Source organism: Plodia interpunctella, chromosome 19 (assembly GCF_027563975.2).
Source record: "Plodia interpunctella isolate USDA-ARS_2022_Savannah chromosome 19, ilPloInte3.2, whole genome shotgun sequence".
NCBI classification, from domain to species: domain Eukaryota; kingdom Metazoa; phylum Arthropoda; class Insecta; order Lepidoptera; family Pyralidae; genus Plodia; species Plodia interpunctella.
The window spans coordinates 2382779-2398757 of record NC_071312.1 but is presented as its reverse complement, the minus strand read 5'-3'; the positions used below and the strand labels follow the sequence as shown (position 1 = coordinate 2398757).

Genomic DNA, 15979 nt, shown 5'->3' with positions numbered 1-15979 from the left:
GTAAAAGTCGATGGTAGGAGCCATCGTATAGGCCTGTAGGAATATTTTCACGACCTTTTCGGAGAGCTTTTTGAAACGCTGCTATTAGGTTTGTAATGCAAAACTTCCTCATAGTTACAGCAAAACTCAATATCAAACGAAATATTATACCTATTTCCGGAATGGAAACCTATAATCACGATTGAATTGGGTGACCCATATTGCAACATATCACGAAGCACTTACGCCCCTGAGGAAAACTGTTTTCTTTTGATAAATTTTCTTATAGGTTATATCCATAACAACGTACAGTAGATAGTTGGCACGTGTTTTAGCGAATAGATGTTCTATTAATATTTCATACTATAGCTTTTGGCCGCGGCTTAACCCGCATGAGTCAATTGGGGGTTGATTTTTGAAAAAACGCCTTTAACTATTTGTATACCAAATTTCATCAAAATTCCAACGGTTTAGCCGTGAAAGCGAAACAGACAGACAGACTTCGCATTTATAATATGGCATGACATAGGGTCAGGCAGGCTTGGCCTTTCTGAAGTCGATGCTTTTAAAAGCAGCTGATGGCGCCTCAAAATAGAGCCGACCTTCGGATTGTGGCGAGAATAAAGAAGAAAAGGAAGATGTTATATTGATATACATTTCCTCGAAGACTATAGAATAGAAATATTTACAAAAGGCGACTATTGTAAATATTTCTAGTGGGCATTGTTTAAATTGTGTTTTATCTTTGGTCTAAGTGTTTTTTCTTACTTTGGTTAGGTACACCTTTGGTTAGGTACACCTGTCATCTTTGATGTTAACCCTTAACCTGTTCCGTTTACTTCTATTTATTTAAATGACGACGGCGCGCTGGCAACCCAATCTAATTTTACATACATGTTGATATGTAACTGGAAAGATATTATGAGGATATTGAAAATTAACTAAACCTACTTATTCCGTCTTACAACAAAAAGATGACAAAAAATGATTTAAGTTAAACACTTGTTATATACATATTGTTTTATTTTAGATATAACGTGTCATTGATGCAAGTGCTATTTAGCCAGGTGCTCTAAGTGGAATACGCCTGTGTTTGCCCTACGCCACAGGGAGAGAAGAGCTAACACTAATTAATCTTATTGCTTGTTAGCCAACATAGAATCTTGACGATGCTTTGGAATATTACATATAGCCATACATTACGTACAGTATTACATCTATATACCTTACGGAGTAGATAGAGCCAATAGATGGGAAACTTGAAGGCCTTTTTATTTGGATGACTGTTGAGTTGTTGGTTACATTTTGAAATATTGTATATTTCCGGAGCAGATACAGTTTACAGGCAGTTAAAAAATCCGTAATAAGAAATATAGGTATATAAATTTAAAAAAAAAGTAAATATCATTAAAATTGGCCTAATTTAAAAGAAAACTTCGAACTCTTAAAAGAAAGTTTCTGAATATTAACAAACTTTTCCTTAAACCGATTTTTTGTCCAAAAATTTCTAAAAGTTATATCTCATTATTTTGTTTTAAGAAAAAGTTAATGAAAATTTTTCGATAATATGATTTGTATATTTAGTTGGGGATTGGCGAAACCGTGATATTCCGTTTAGCGTATCAATTCGAATAAAACTGAACAAATGAAACCCCGAAAAAATGAATTAAAATAGGCACTTTTTAATAATATGAATAGAGAGAAATAAGATAAATATTCATTCTGTCGAGCGCATGTGATAAATATTTTAATTCATTCATGCATTTTTTATCTTATAAAAGTTTCAAGTTTCACAAATATTAAGACAAATTTTTTGAGTCATGGGTTAAGCGAATGATAAGCTAGGTACCTACCTAGTTCAATCCTTGTTCAATCTATATTTTTTGCCCAAAACGGCTAGTCCATATTCGAAGTACGCGGGCATTATTAATAATGATCTAATCATTCGCTTAACCCATGACTCAAAAATATTGTCTTAATATTTGTAAAACTTGACACTTTTATAAGTAAATGAACGTATGACAGGAAATACACAGTTTTGGATAAATACATTATTAAAATAGGGTTTTCTAAAGCACAAGAAGATATTATAATTTTTCTTTTTATCATATTATAATAGAAAATTACAGATGCTGTAATATTTGTAATTTTCTTGTTTTTTATTAAAACTGTAAAACTGATTTTAAACATTATAAAAGAAATATAAGCGTTTCTTTTTTCTTTCACTTGAATCTAAGCTAGATTTAGTTATACCTAATATTTTTATATAGCTGGCTAGCTAGAATATAGCTAGGCGAATTAATACTGTAGACGATATGATACTATTTACCTTATGCACCGGAAGGTCTCCAACCACAATAAGACTTCCATTAAATTACTGACGTCATTTAAAAACATAAAAATTACACACGTCCTGGAATTCAACAATAGACGTAATACCTGCCAAAGAAATTTCATTCTTATGTAAACATTCACATGGATGTGTTTTATGTAAACAGATAACTAAAATAACTTCTATACGCGCGTCCCGTAAGCTTACATTAATTACATTATATTTCAAAGGCATAAAAACATATCTTTAGCCACTTATAATAATAGAACTAACTACTTCATAATAATTTTTCACCTATCTGGTAAAACGTGGTTTGAATCTGTCTGAAAAATATAATGTATTGAGTTGTGTTAACTCGTCTGTGTTTGTTTACATCTGACTAGCTTAATGTTCGGATACAAGCTTAGTGTTTAGTATGGGCTGTTGCGTGTTATCTGTTTAATTTTCTTCTATCCTCTGTCATTAATGTTACCTCCCTCTCCGTCAATGTTATGCCTTCTCCTTCAACTGATGCATGAATGCCCTTCGTGGCTTTTCTTGCCCTTTCCAAGCTTGGACTTTTCCTTCATAAAGTTGTCGTGTCGTTGGCCAAACATTTGTCCTCGTCTTGTCTCTATTGCTTTCAGTAACGATCACTTCTCTATGATCACATCGAGTACTTCATCCGATTGTTAATATTTTTTACTATTACCTAGTGTAAACCGGTTGATCAGTCCACTGTCTTGGTATATGCCACCTGAGCTGGCACAATGATCTTATAGAAAAGTAGCTTTTGCCCGCGGCTTCGTCCGCGTAAATTTCCCACAGAAACAGTTACTTTTCCGGGATGAAAGGTACCCTATGTCATTATCCATACTTTAAACTACATGTATGCAAAATTTCAAGAAGATTGGTTGAGTAGATAGAGCCTGAATAGGTAACAAACTTTATTTTGCTTTTATAATATTAGTTAAGATAGGACTAGGATTGTAAATCTCATTTTTCTACACAACCATTGTATAACAAGAGTTCTGTCTGCAAAAGAAAATTAATTAAAATTCTAAACATGCCAGTGCTAAGTAGTCCCCGTAGTAATGCGACACTGTTGTCATCGCTTCAGTCCAAGCATAAAGCAGAGATACTCGTATGTTCAAAAGACGCCAAAAGGCATTTCACCGCGACGCCCCCCCGACGTGGTGGCGGGTCACCAGCCAATGGCATTACTACCGAGGGGACCGTCCACCAGGCCCAAAGCACCCACCAAAGTCTCTGGGCCTTGGGTTCCTCTTGGTTCACCGGGGTGGCTGGTTGTGTCAGACCAGAGACCAGCCCCCCGGTTACTAAGCCCCACCATCGCTACAAGATGGGAACCCGTCGGGGGGCAATCATATCTAAACCTATCTTAACCTTTGTTGGCATAGTTTTATACTCCGCTTGGTTTGTTCACAATACTAACCTAACCGACACAGTAAGGTTTATTATCTATATGTTTTTTTTTATTGCGGGTGAAATCCTGCTGTCCGACTTGAATTTTTAACCTGATGTAGTACATTTCGAAATTATTATTACATCATACATTTGATATGAGAATATTGTCTCAAATATTATTAAACTTGATTATTGTTAAGTCTAAAGAAATAAATTCCAAACGATTTTAGCATGTCTTACAACAGAGATTCTAAAATTGTAGCTAACAATTATAAGGCTAAATTATTAGACTAGATAATAATTGTGCGTTGTAAATTTAGGCCAATAAGGTTTGACAAAGTGAAATTAGAAACAATAATTTTAAAGGAATCAAATAAAGGCACCCGTGGATTACGATGAATCTGAAATATGTGCGTCGAATACAGAACAAACTACTTTAAAAAGTTTAGTTGAGGTTTGTGAGTATGTTTGAGGCGTGTAATCTCCGAAACTACTAAACTAATTTCAAAAATTCTTACAACATGTACATTATATAAGATTGAAATTCCCACGGAAGCGAAACCCCAAGCAACATCTAGTCTTGTAAATAAATAAATAAATATATTAGGACAAATCACACAGATTGAGCTAGCCCCAAAGTAAGTTCGAGACTTGTGTTATGGGATACTAACTCAACGATACTATTTTATAACAAATACATGTATAGATAAACATCCAAGACCCGGGACAATCAGAAAAAGATCATTTTCCATCATGACCCGACCGGGGATCGAACCCGGGACCTCTCGGTTCAGTGGCAAGAACTTTACCACTGCGCCACCGAGGTCGTCAAAAATAACAATGATGTTAGTTGTAACCATAGATAAAAAAGGAAGAATATTACCGGGAGTACTTACATAACGGTTTGTCGGAATGAAAAAATAAATACATTAACTTTCGGGATTTGATATAACTTACATTTACGAGATATTTTCATCAGATATTTAATGAAAATGGCACGCTAGCGTGTTAATTAACAAAGAAACGGGCAATAACCACACCTACATTGATCTATACAAATTCATTGCAATTGGTATGATTATATACAATAGTTGGTTCAGCGTAAGAATATTTTCATTTCTGTTTAATTTGTAACCTGTTTTTTTTTTCACGTTAATGTGAAAGGATTCATTTTGTTTTCAATATATTCATATTTGATAATATTATTTGTACCAGTTTTGACTTTAACGTGCATTGATGTACGTCGAAACTATACAAGACTCAGACATGCGTCTAATTATGATCTAACATTACATAATTTGCAGATTAAATTTGCATGAAATAATAAACACTGTTATTATTTCATGCAAAAGTAAGCTGCAAATTATGATGATAATCTGTTGCAAAGGTATGATATAGTATTAATTATCCCAGTAATTTAAAGTTATGTCCCATTCTTCTTATCCATCGAAGACCAGTACCCCAACAGTGGGGAAATTAAAATGACTATTGTAAATAAAAACGTGCTTAGAATCTCACAATTTTAACTCAAGTCTATGCAAAAGTTTCTACACAAAACCGCTTCGAGATAAAGGGTGGTTTTTGTTCACCAAAAACCACCCTTTATCTCGAACCACCACTCATTAACGTAAACAACAGAAACGTGTCACTTGCGCCTGAGACTCAACTATAATTTCCTTTTACTCCTAATTTATCCGACTAAATAACATTGGTTCTTAGAACGCGAAGAAAAATTTAGTAACACATTCACCGTATCCGCTATGCCACCTGTACACTGCTGGCAAACAGCCTGTCCAACTTTCACGGATTCGCTATACATTGTTGGTTTTTCCTTGCGGTAAATAAAAGCTCTCGGACATACTACGCATACGCATGTTCACTCATTCGCGTCGGCATCTATCCGAGTTCGGTGATCGTGTTTAGCCTGTATTTCGTGAGGTTCTAAAATACCGGTTTATTCCCTTTTGATGCTGATGATGATGGTCATCATTTCTTTTTCTCCACGACTGACCATTCATCTGAAGCTTCACTATTCAAAAGGTGACAACGGGAACAGACAATTTCAATTTTAAATTTGGAAATCAGTGGAATCGTGTAAATTGTGATGGGCACAAAACATCGCGCGTTCGGGATTGGTTGAACTTAAACCAAACTCTGAAATTCAGTTCTCTACGAAAACTGAATTTCAAACACATGTTTATGTCGGCTTTACCTATTGTTTAACCTGCTACAAATGTTTGATGTTTATGCTAAAAGAGCTTTAGAATTACATTATTTTCATTCAAAAAATAGGCGTCAAGTGTGAATATTGTCTAAATACATACTACATAGTTTGATATATAATATACATATGTGCAAATGTATTATTATAAATTTGATGAAATATACAATTGCAAACATTGAACTAAGAAAATAATCATTCAACATTAAACGAAATTCTTCGAACTGAAAAAGTATAACAAATAATTTTACAACAATCTTACAAGAAAAAGAGTTTTTAATTTGTTTGTTATAGCTTTTTTGTACTATATTTAGCTCATTAATAAGTATAGTAGCACAATATCACTATCACCATATAGAGAATAAAACTAACTTCTTCTGACTGTTAATTTTCTTCTTTCAAACCACGTAACAGATGCGCCTTTCACTATTAAACTATTCATTTCCGATAATTATATACATATACATATATGACTCAATTCAAAGTCGGGCGAAGTAGTTACTAAAACGACAACTAAAACTAAGGTAAGCTCGAACCGGATTCAATTTCGTAAGGCTCAATGGTCTCAAGGCTTTAAATTATTAACCAATAAATCCTATGGGAACATCAAAGGACATAATATTAATCGAATTAGAGTGAGTTGTAAAAGGGTGCGCGCAAACCGCACGAATTTACATTTGCATTTGCGATTCAATCGTTGTTTGCACGCGACCTTTGATTTTGATTTTGATTTGATTTGATTTTGAGGAATGTGGATGGCAAAGACCGAATAAGCTGTATTTCAATTCCGGTGGACAATGTCGCTATTTTCTGTCGTCGTGAATTTCAATCTTCGAAACTAAGTAATAAAACTATACTTAACGCGTAATAAGTGTCTAGTATAGCCTGTAGCATAACCTGTAGGAATAACACACTATTAGCGAATTAATTCCTAACAAATATTATAAATGCGAAAGTAAGTTTGTTTGTTAACATAGCATAGCGAAAGACATATCTTTCATCCCTAAAAATTGAATTTAAGCGGACAAAAGCTAGTTCTAAATATAAAAAAAATCAAAAATTAAACCGCTGCGGGGGCGCTTTCATTACAATTTTTCAAATTTTAACAAAAACAAGAATTAGTTTTACTATCTGAGTTTAAAATTATTAATCTGTGATAAAGTCAGTTTTTTTTTATGATTGATTTTTGAAATGATTCCTTGTTATTCCGCGCTGTCATTACGAGATGTCGGGTCGTACCTAGGTAATGCCAGCAAAGCCGCAGCGGTCGAAACGCTCTCTCAAAGCGTTTAAACCACCCAAAAGAGTATTCTCATCGCATCATTTGAAGACAAAGTTGGTATACTTGATTGGAAAGATAAAAAGCCACCTCATACACAACTTTTTCCATTACATGAGTGGATTAAAGAGAATATCTTACGCTGAGTAGAGACTTTTCCTTCCATAAGTCTCTATTGCCAGCCACACTTTCGTTCACTTCCAAAACTTCGAAAAGTCATATTTGTAATGGTAAATTATTGGTATTTTATCGGTTTCCGCCCGATCGATCGGGCCCACCAGCAACTCAATTTTTTTATTAATTTGCTTGTTGTCAGTCTGTCATATCATAATCGTAATATATATGTGTATATAATAAGATATTTGTTTGGTTGTTGTCGTCACTCAAGTCTACTAAAAACAGTGAAACAAAAGGATGAACTTACAAGACGGTATGAGAAGACATGCAAGCAGTCATTGTTAGCATCACGCTGATAACTAATCCATAGATAGGTTATCTGGAAGCTATTGACCAACAATATTCAAGAATTAAAATGGATAAAAACAAACCATTTGCAAAATCACAGCAACAGTGGAGGAAAACGTGAGGACAGTCATTATAGCGATAACTACTATCACAAGACAAGAAAGCATCGATGAATTATTCATAAGCGTAGTTAGTTATTGTAAACATCGAGTCTATAATCAATTAATTCATCGATAAACCTTTATAAGTATTATTCATAACAATAACATGTATATTATTCCTTTAAGTCTAATGATAGTGTCAGATATTCAAAAAAGTTGTATGAAAGCTGACACTTAAATATTGGTTTAATGTATGGCTTCATCAAATAATACGCGTTCTAAATGGGTTCCTTTTTAAAAATGTTTGTAAACCGCTGATCTAGCTTGTAAGCTTAGTGAGAGTTTGCATTTCATCAAGTGAGACGCAGCCAACCAATCAACCAACATTGCGATGTAGTTGTCGTAGCATTACATTGACGCACTGTGATTGGTTAGCTGCGTGTCACTGCGAATCGACTCTATGGTGAGATCTGAAGGTGGAATAACAAAGTCGCACAAGACTTACCAAGGGCGAAATCACAAGAAGGACCAAAGAATACGTGCGCGCAGTCATTGTAAGCGTCGATAGCCGATATGACTGCGTACGCGGCGTCACAATCTGTGACCTCATACGTCATCCATTCGAACTTCACGTCGGCTGGCAGGGCCGTCTGGATGGCTGTATCTTGCATCGCCAGCTCCATCACTGCTTGCACCTATGATCGCAAATACAAATAACATTATATAGTTTACTTATTTAGTTTTAATCAACTTGAACGTGTCTTGAGATCTACTTAGTCACGTAAGCTACTTTTTGATTGCACTCGCCAAAACGAAATGAAATTCCATGCATGCCTAATTCCCTTTAATAACTTATTGGCAATACATTAAAAGTAGATATAGACGACCGTCGTCTATATAAAAGACGGATTTTTATATCTAAGTGTAACTAAATGAGAAAGAAGTTCCATGTAACTTTGCGGTCCAAGACGATCAGTCAAGTGGCAGATTGGGCCGGGTACATGATTAGCGACAAAAGATTTCAGAGCACTATCTCGTTTCGAATATTTATGACTTGGGATATTCAGGGGCTATACGCGTACACTACCGCCACCACCGATATACGGATTATGGTGGCCATTAATTCTTATAATATGCTAAACAGCGGGGTTAAAAATAAGGGGGAAAGGATACAGATTGATAAAATGAAGAAAACTACCTAAATTAAAATCCACATTAATTAGACGGATAGATAAATACATACCGTTAGCAAATTCGCATCATAGGTGGTGTTTCTCGGTAGAAGCAAAGCCGCTTTGATAGTACAATTCTTGCCGTCTTTGTCGCACACATCGCAATCCCTCGGCCTCTCCTCTCCTCGACAATTCTGGCCGTGGACCGCACTGACACCGAGCAAGAACAACACTAGCCACCGCATTTTATCGATAACTCACTTCACATCCCATCACTAAACACTACACTTCACTGTAAACGCGTCGCGCATAGTTACCTGAAACAAATTAAAAAACAGTTATTTAAAAAATAAACATAAATAGCTTTTCATATCAATAATTATCCATACTAATATTATGAAGAGATAAGATTTGTATTTTTGATTTTTTGTTTGCAATGAATAAAATCCAAAACGACTGGGCCGATTTTGATAAAATTTGGCACAGGGATGGCGATACCTTTAGGAGTGACGTAGGCTACTTTATATTATGGTTTTTCCCGAGCGAAGCCGGGGCGAGCGGCTAGGTATATTATGCAAATCACCATTAATAATTCTCTTTTCTAGTAATAGTAGTTTGACATTGAGAAATCATTTAATGAGTATAAATTGTAAAAAAACAAAAATTCTATTTATCAGATCAATTGTTGAACCCATCAAAACAATTGATCTGATAAATAGAATTTTTAGAAAAACAGATCATGTGATCGTGTCGACTTGAGATTATTATTTTTATCATTATTTGTGATTGTACGAGTATCTAATTCTAGAACTTGTATTTTAAATTGGTCTGATCGCGCTATCGCAAAAGTATTTTTTAATTATTAATCACTAAAATATATAAATAATAATATTTATTTAGAATATTTTTGCAATTTATTGTCACAATTTATATTTTCGGTATTATTGTGACAGAAATGCAATAAGTTCATATAGCTTTCATGTAATATGTATATTTGTCCCATTAGTTTTAATTCAATTAATCATAGGTATCTTAAGAGTTCCATTAGGAGGATCAAGAACCCACCAGTGGGGACGTTTAAATAGCTGTTGATGATGATCTTAACAATTACTAGCAAAAACACTACGTACTGTGTGTGTAGTGCGACCTTTCTACGTACATCTTATCGTCGAGTCGATTCGCAGTGAGACTCATCTAACCAATCATAATGCGCCATTGTGACGCAACAGAAACCACACCGCAATGTGATTAGTTCGGGTCTCACTTCGAATAGATTCGATAGTGAGTAGTGAAATGCAAATTTCGCTCTATTTCACTCGACAAATCGAAGGAAATGCCATCAGTTATTGGCAATACAATGAAAGTAGATATCATCATCACAAAACATGTGACTACTTGCGAAAAAAAGATTTCCAAACAATATATATGAAGCCAATAAGATAACATAATATTATTTCTGTTTATTTCTCCAATTTTCCAATAACGTGAGTTTATCGCCAATCTTATCAGACGAGTCCTTTTGTGTACACAATTGATAAAATACAAAAAAGATATTCTATTATTATTTTAGCTTATTGTATTTTTTGTCACTGATCCTGTGTGTAATCTTGATTTTAAGTAGCTTCAACAACTTCTGAAGTGTCTTTTTATGATAATCTTGTTAACCTGTCACATTCGCACGTTCGTTGAGAGGGCGAAGTGCGGGTTTGAATTTCGCTTCTCACTATCGAATCGATTCGAAGTGAGACGCAGCGAATCAATCACAATGCGGTGTGGTTGACGTTGCATCGCAATGGCGCACTGTGATTGGTTAACTGCGTCTCACTGCGAGTCGACTCGATGGTAACATGTAAATAGCAAAGTCGCACTACGCACACAATACTCAGTGACAAAATTGGTTTTTATTATTTTACCAGTAGATTTCGAGTGATGCGCGTTCAGACAGACAGACAGACAAAAATTTCCAAAACTATATTTTCGTCATCTATCAGTAATTGAGTACATTCCATGAAGAATTAAAAAATAAATCAATATTAATAATACACACATACATCCCCAAAAACTTTCGCATTTAAAAATATTAGTAGGATTTTAACTAAATAAGTATTGATGATGGCGCGAAAATAACAAAATATATACTATAAAAACATAATAATGTTTGTAATTTAACAACTGGCCGCCAACCAGACGCTAACACCCTTTGGGAATTCTATTGTTGCCTATCAGCTCCGGCCGTGTATCCCTTAGTCGCCTCGTCAGACATCCACATGAGTATATGGAGAAGACCTATTCTAGGGCGGAATTACAAGCCTCAAACTAAATACTAAAATAATCAAAAATTTATGTTCGTCAATGCCATAATGTATTTTTAATTCCTGCGGTACAGGCAATAGCAAAAAATCTATACAAGTTCATTGCAAAATCGCCGCTATTTATGCCGTATAAAGTTCTAGAATTAGACGAAGAAGTACTTACCTCGACCACATCACATGACATCCTGACCTTAATAATTCAATTGCAGACTGATGGCAGCGATCCCAATCGATTACCCGATTATTTTTGATGTACGTTAGAGTGATCCAATCGGTGCTCTGGTAGGGTGACCATGTCTCGAGATAGGACTTGATTTTTTTTTAATTTATTGATTAATTTAAACAACACAACAGTGAAAATAAAACTTACGAATAGGAGACTAAGTACAAAGGTACATAATATATTTAATTAAGACACTATTTTTTTATTTTATACCTTGCAATATTTTTATTTTATTTATTTATTTGCTTGAAACTGATAGTTTTTGCCCAAGATTCACTCACTTTAGCATGCTCTTGAATACGGTACCTTATTTAGGACTCAAAGTATTATTCTTATTATCTAGAAATGTGTCTTATTTATGATACCGTAATTACTTTTGCCAAGTACACATGTAAAAGTGCTAAAATAATGCCGTAATAAATTTAAAAGCTATTGTATAAATTTAAAAGCTATCTTGTCTGTATCATTACGCGAAATGTTGAAACTCACAGATTTTAATACCTTATATGGCTAATTGAATAAAAACTTCCACGTGTTGACGCCAAAACGAACGACGACGAAAAAACAAGTTTTTTTTTTTGTAATCCGTCATTGTAAATGCACCCGACACACCCAAGATGTGTGAAGCTAATGAGTTAACGATGCGCGCACGATTATTACTCGACAGTAAAAATATACAAATTATTTTTAAAAGCCCGTCTATTGATAGGCACAGATATTTTTTATTTACTACCATTATATGGCTTTATTGGGAGTAAATTCTGTGTTGATGAGTAAAATAGACGAAATTACACGTGGAAGATTTTATTCAAATTAAAAATTCCTTCAAATTCAAATTAAAAGTCTATTGATAGGCACAGAGCATTTTTTATTCGATTTATGTGTTTACAAATTGAGTATAAGAAATACAATTTTTCACTAGAATTTTCCAGTTTATTCTGTATGATCAGCTTCTAGAATTATATGGCTGAGGATGAAACCAGGTAAGCGGGTTCGAGTTTATGGCGTTCATAATTATATACAGACAGACTTTTTTTTTATAATATGTAAGGATTACATGTGATAAACACACAATAAATAATTAACTGTGTCTGTAGCTGTAACATGTCGGGGTTCTAATTAAAATACTCTTTTCTATTAAGAAAGAAAACAAAGCGACGTGTAACAGAGTAGAAAAAATGTTGTAGAGAAGCCCGCAGCGACGACCTATTGTGTACACTCGACCGTATATCGCATTAGGCCATATATTTTATTATGGAGAAATATTTCTGTTATTTGCTTATTAATTACAAATCATAATGTTAATTTGCTAATTGGTTTTTTGAATGCCAGTGTGAAATGTGGTTATAGCAATATAAAATTACACACCTGATGACTGTGCTTTCCCATACAAATGCGACCGGTCCGCTGAGTTTGTATGGAAAGTTATATTATTTTTTCACAATATTTTTATTTTTTTTTCTTTCTGCTGAGTGCACTCAAACTTGATTGATACGTGCAATGTAAAAACCATAACTATCTTTTTCGATAGTAACTAGTGGTTTTGCGCCTAGAACAAAATATCACACAAATATAAGCATTTTTAAATATCTAACTTAAAAATAACTTATAAATACAGTAAGTTATAAATCAAAAATATCTAATGAAGGCATAAACGTTTATTTTAGCAATATAAACGTTTATGTTAAGTATATAAACGTTTATGTTAGGTATATAAACGTTTTTGTTAAGTATATAAACGTTTATGTTAGGTATATAAACGTTTTTGTTAAGTATATAAACGTTTATGTTAGGTATATAAACGTTTATGTTAAGTATATAAACGTTTACCGATTTCAAAAATTATTTCACCATTAGAAATTGCTATAGGCATTTTTGTTTTGAAATAAATTAGTATTCAGCCAGTTCAATCAACATTTATAAAGTAATCCGAAAAAAAAAACCGGGACGTAAAACGTCATGGAAAAATGGGACGGCACGCGTTGCAGAAAGCGGGAAGGAGACACATAGTGGGAAACGGAACGGGACAAAAACATGATGGTACAATATGTAGGAAACGGTATGGGATATCTACATTACAATTGGACAAGTTAAAAAATGCTAATATATATTTACCAATCTTACAGAGTACGCGATAAAAAAATTACTGAGATTTTGCTATGAAATCCACGCGGGCGAAGCCGCGGGCAAAAGCTAGTTTGAAATAAGTACAAGATTAGGCCGGTGGGCCAAATATATAAACAACGTTTGGGTTACAAATGTTTTAATTACATGTTACGTTATCTAACAATCCTTTACAAACATACCCAAGTCCCTTAGGACCCCAAATGAGACGCAAAAGTTAGCAATGCGATAAGGGATAAGAATTACGTTATACAATACTGGTTAAGCAACATGGTTCCATTTTTATGAGATTTTACGGCAAAAACTAACTTATAAATCCGTATACTTGCTTATTTTAGTACCTGCATGGTATGAGTTGCACCATTAACTTGACGTTAACTATTACTTGCGTAGAACAACGCAAAGTAGGTAGAATAGAATAGAATAGAAATAAGTTTATTCAAAAAACTACAGACACACACATAATAACCAAAAAAGAAAATTAAGATAAAAAAACAAAACATGGGTAAATACAAAAAGTGATTATGGGTGTGTGTGCTGCAGTAATCTAAACAGGCCACAACTCAGTGGTGTTATTACTATAGGAGAAATACACTGATTTTCAGTTGGAGCCTATTTAATAATCGCCATCGGCGCGCAAATTTAATTCAATACCAAAATTTACTAGTGCAACCCGCGTATAATTATAGGTACTAAATGTAACTAATTTGTGTTTGTTTGTGGGCTTCAACTAAATAAGTTTTCACCCATTAACATCTTGTCAACAGAGGGGTTAGTGCGGGTTAGCATTTCACATCTTACCATTAGTCACCATCGAATCGATTCGACGCAGCGAACCAATGACATTGCAGTGTGGTTGTCGTTGCGTCACAATGGCGCAATGTGATTGGTTCGCTGTGTCTCATTCATCCCACAGAACTTGTGGAGAAAATAGAGGTGGAATTTTTCAACCTCGAAATTCGAATCCAAAATTCCTGGAAGTTCGTGTATTAGGACGTTTTTGCCCGAAAAAAGATGATACGATAAACCTGCAGCAATTAAATTTAAAAAAAGAATTAAGAAATGTCTAAATAAAAATTTAAAACTAGCCTCAATTATACCACTGATAAGTATATCAGTACAAAAGTATTTGTACTATTATTCTGCTATGACACCATTACATGTAACATAATATTGAGCTCGCCACCACGCACCGCTGTTATGATGTGCCATTATAGTGACTGCGTAGATGAGCTTGTAACCAATTGGAGTTACAACAATGTATAATTCTACTAAGCGTCCCGCCTCGGCTTCGCACGGGTGCAATATTATGAATGTTATATAGATAAACCTTCCACTTGAATCGCTCTATCTATTATAGAAACAAATACAGGTTATTTATATAATATATCAAAATTCGTTGTGTAGTTTTAAATACCTAAATATACATAGGGACAGACAGCAGAAAGCGATTTTATTTTATCCAGTCTTGAGTGTTTTATCCAGTTTGTTTTATATTTGTCCAGTCTGAGTCCGTCACACCTGGAAGATAGCTGGAAACAAAGAGTTGTGGAGGAAGACGCCTATTTCCAAAACCTTTTAAGTATTATTCTCATACATACCAAGACCAAATTAATATTTAAAACGTGAATATTAATTCCTACACCAAGTTATCAACAACTAATCCTGTCATTTGCGATAGAATATATTATCATATTATTATTATCCGTACATGAGCGAAGACGTTTGGTATTCAATCATGCAAAATCTTCTTGACAGATTTCAATGAAATAAATAATACACGAGAGTTAATATATTGGATAAGCACATAAAGTACTTACCTTATAATACTATAAACATTTTTGGACTAGGATGAAATCTTTTCCGCTATATACCTAGTTTTTTTAGATGCGCTATTTTGCAATCAATATATATATATATATATAATTCTTTCGCTACTGAGTGACTGACTGACTGGCTGGCTGAAGATGAGAAAAATTACTAATTTGAATCACATATGTTTATAAGTCTTACAGAATACCTGCGCGATATAAGAATGACCGAGATTTTACTATGAAATTCACGCGGGCGAAGCCGCGGGCAAAAGCTGATTTGAAATTGTAGGTTATCACATCAAATTATACTTTTAGGGACCCTAAGTTTTGGTAAGGTGTACGCGATGCATGCATGATGCACTGCTATGTGGGAACACAAGAAAATATTAGAATTTTCTTGTAGTAAAATTTATTAGATATGTGGAAATTCCATTTGTATTTCAGCTCCAGGTACACGCTAATAACAGCTTACATATAGATAGTTTTAATATAGAGTAAGCTTTTGAATTAATGCTTATACTGTGAAATTTACTCAATACGTAATTATATG

At 34.1% G+C, this 15979-nt stretch overlaps 1 protein-coding gene across 1 annotated transcript in view; it reads right to left on the bottom strand.

The window, feature by feature from the left end:
- The window catches only part of LOC128678056 (atrial natriuretic peptide receptor 1-like), a 179382-nt gene that overhangs the window by 146769 nt on the left and 16634 nt on the right, over positions 1-15979 (bottom strand). Inside the window, exons 2-3 of the mRNA XM_053759309.1 lie at positions 9028-9273; positions 8290-8479 (exon numbers count right to left, since the gene is read on the bottom strand). Of these exons, the coding sequence (XP_053615284.1) occupies positions 8290-8479; positions 9028-9201 (364 nt within the window). The 5' untranslated portion in view covers positions 9202-9273. The remainder of the gene's footprint in view (positions 1-8289; positions 8480-9027; positions 9274-15979) is intronic.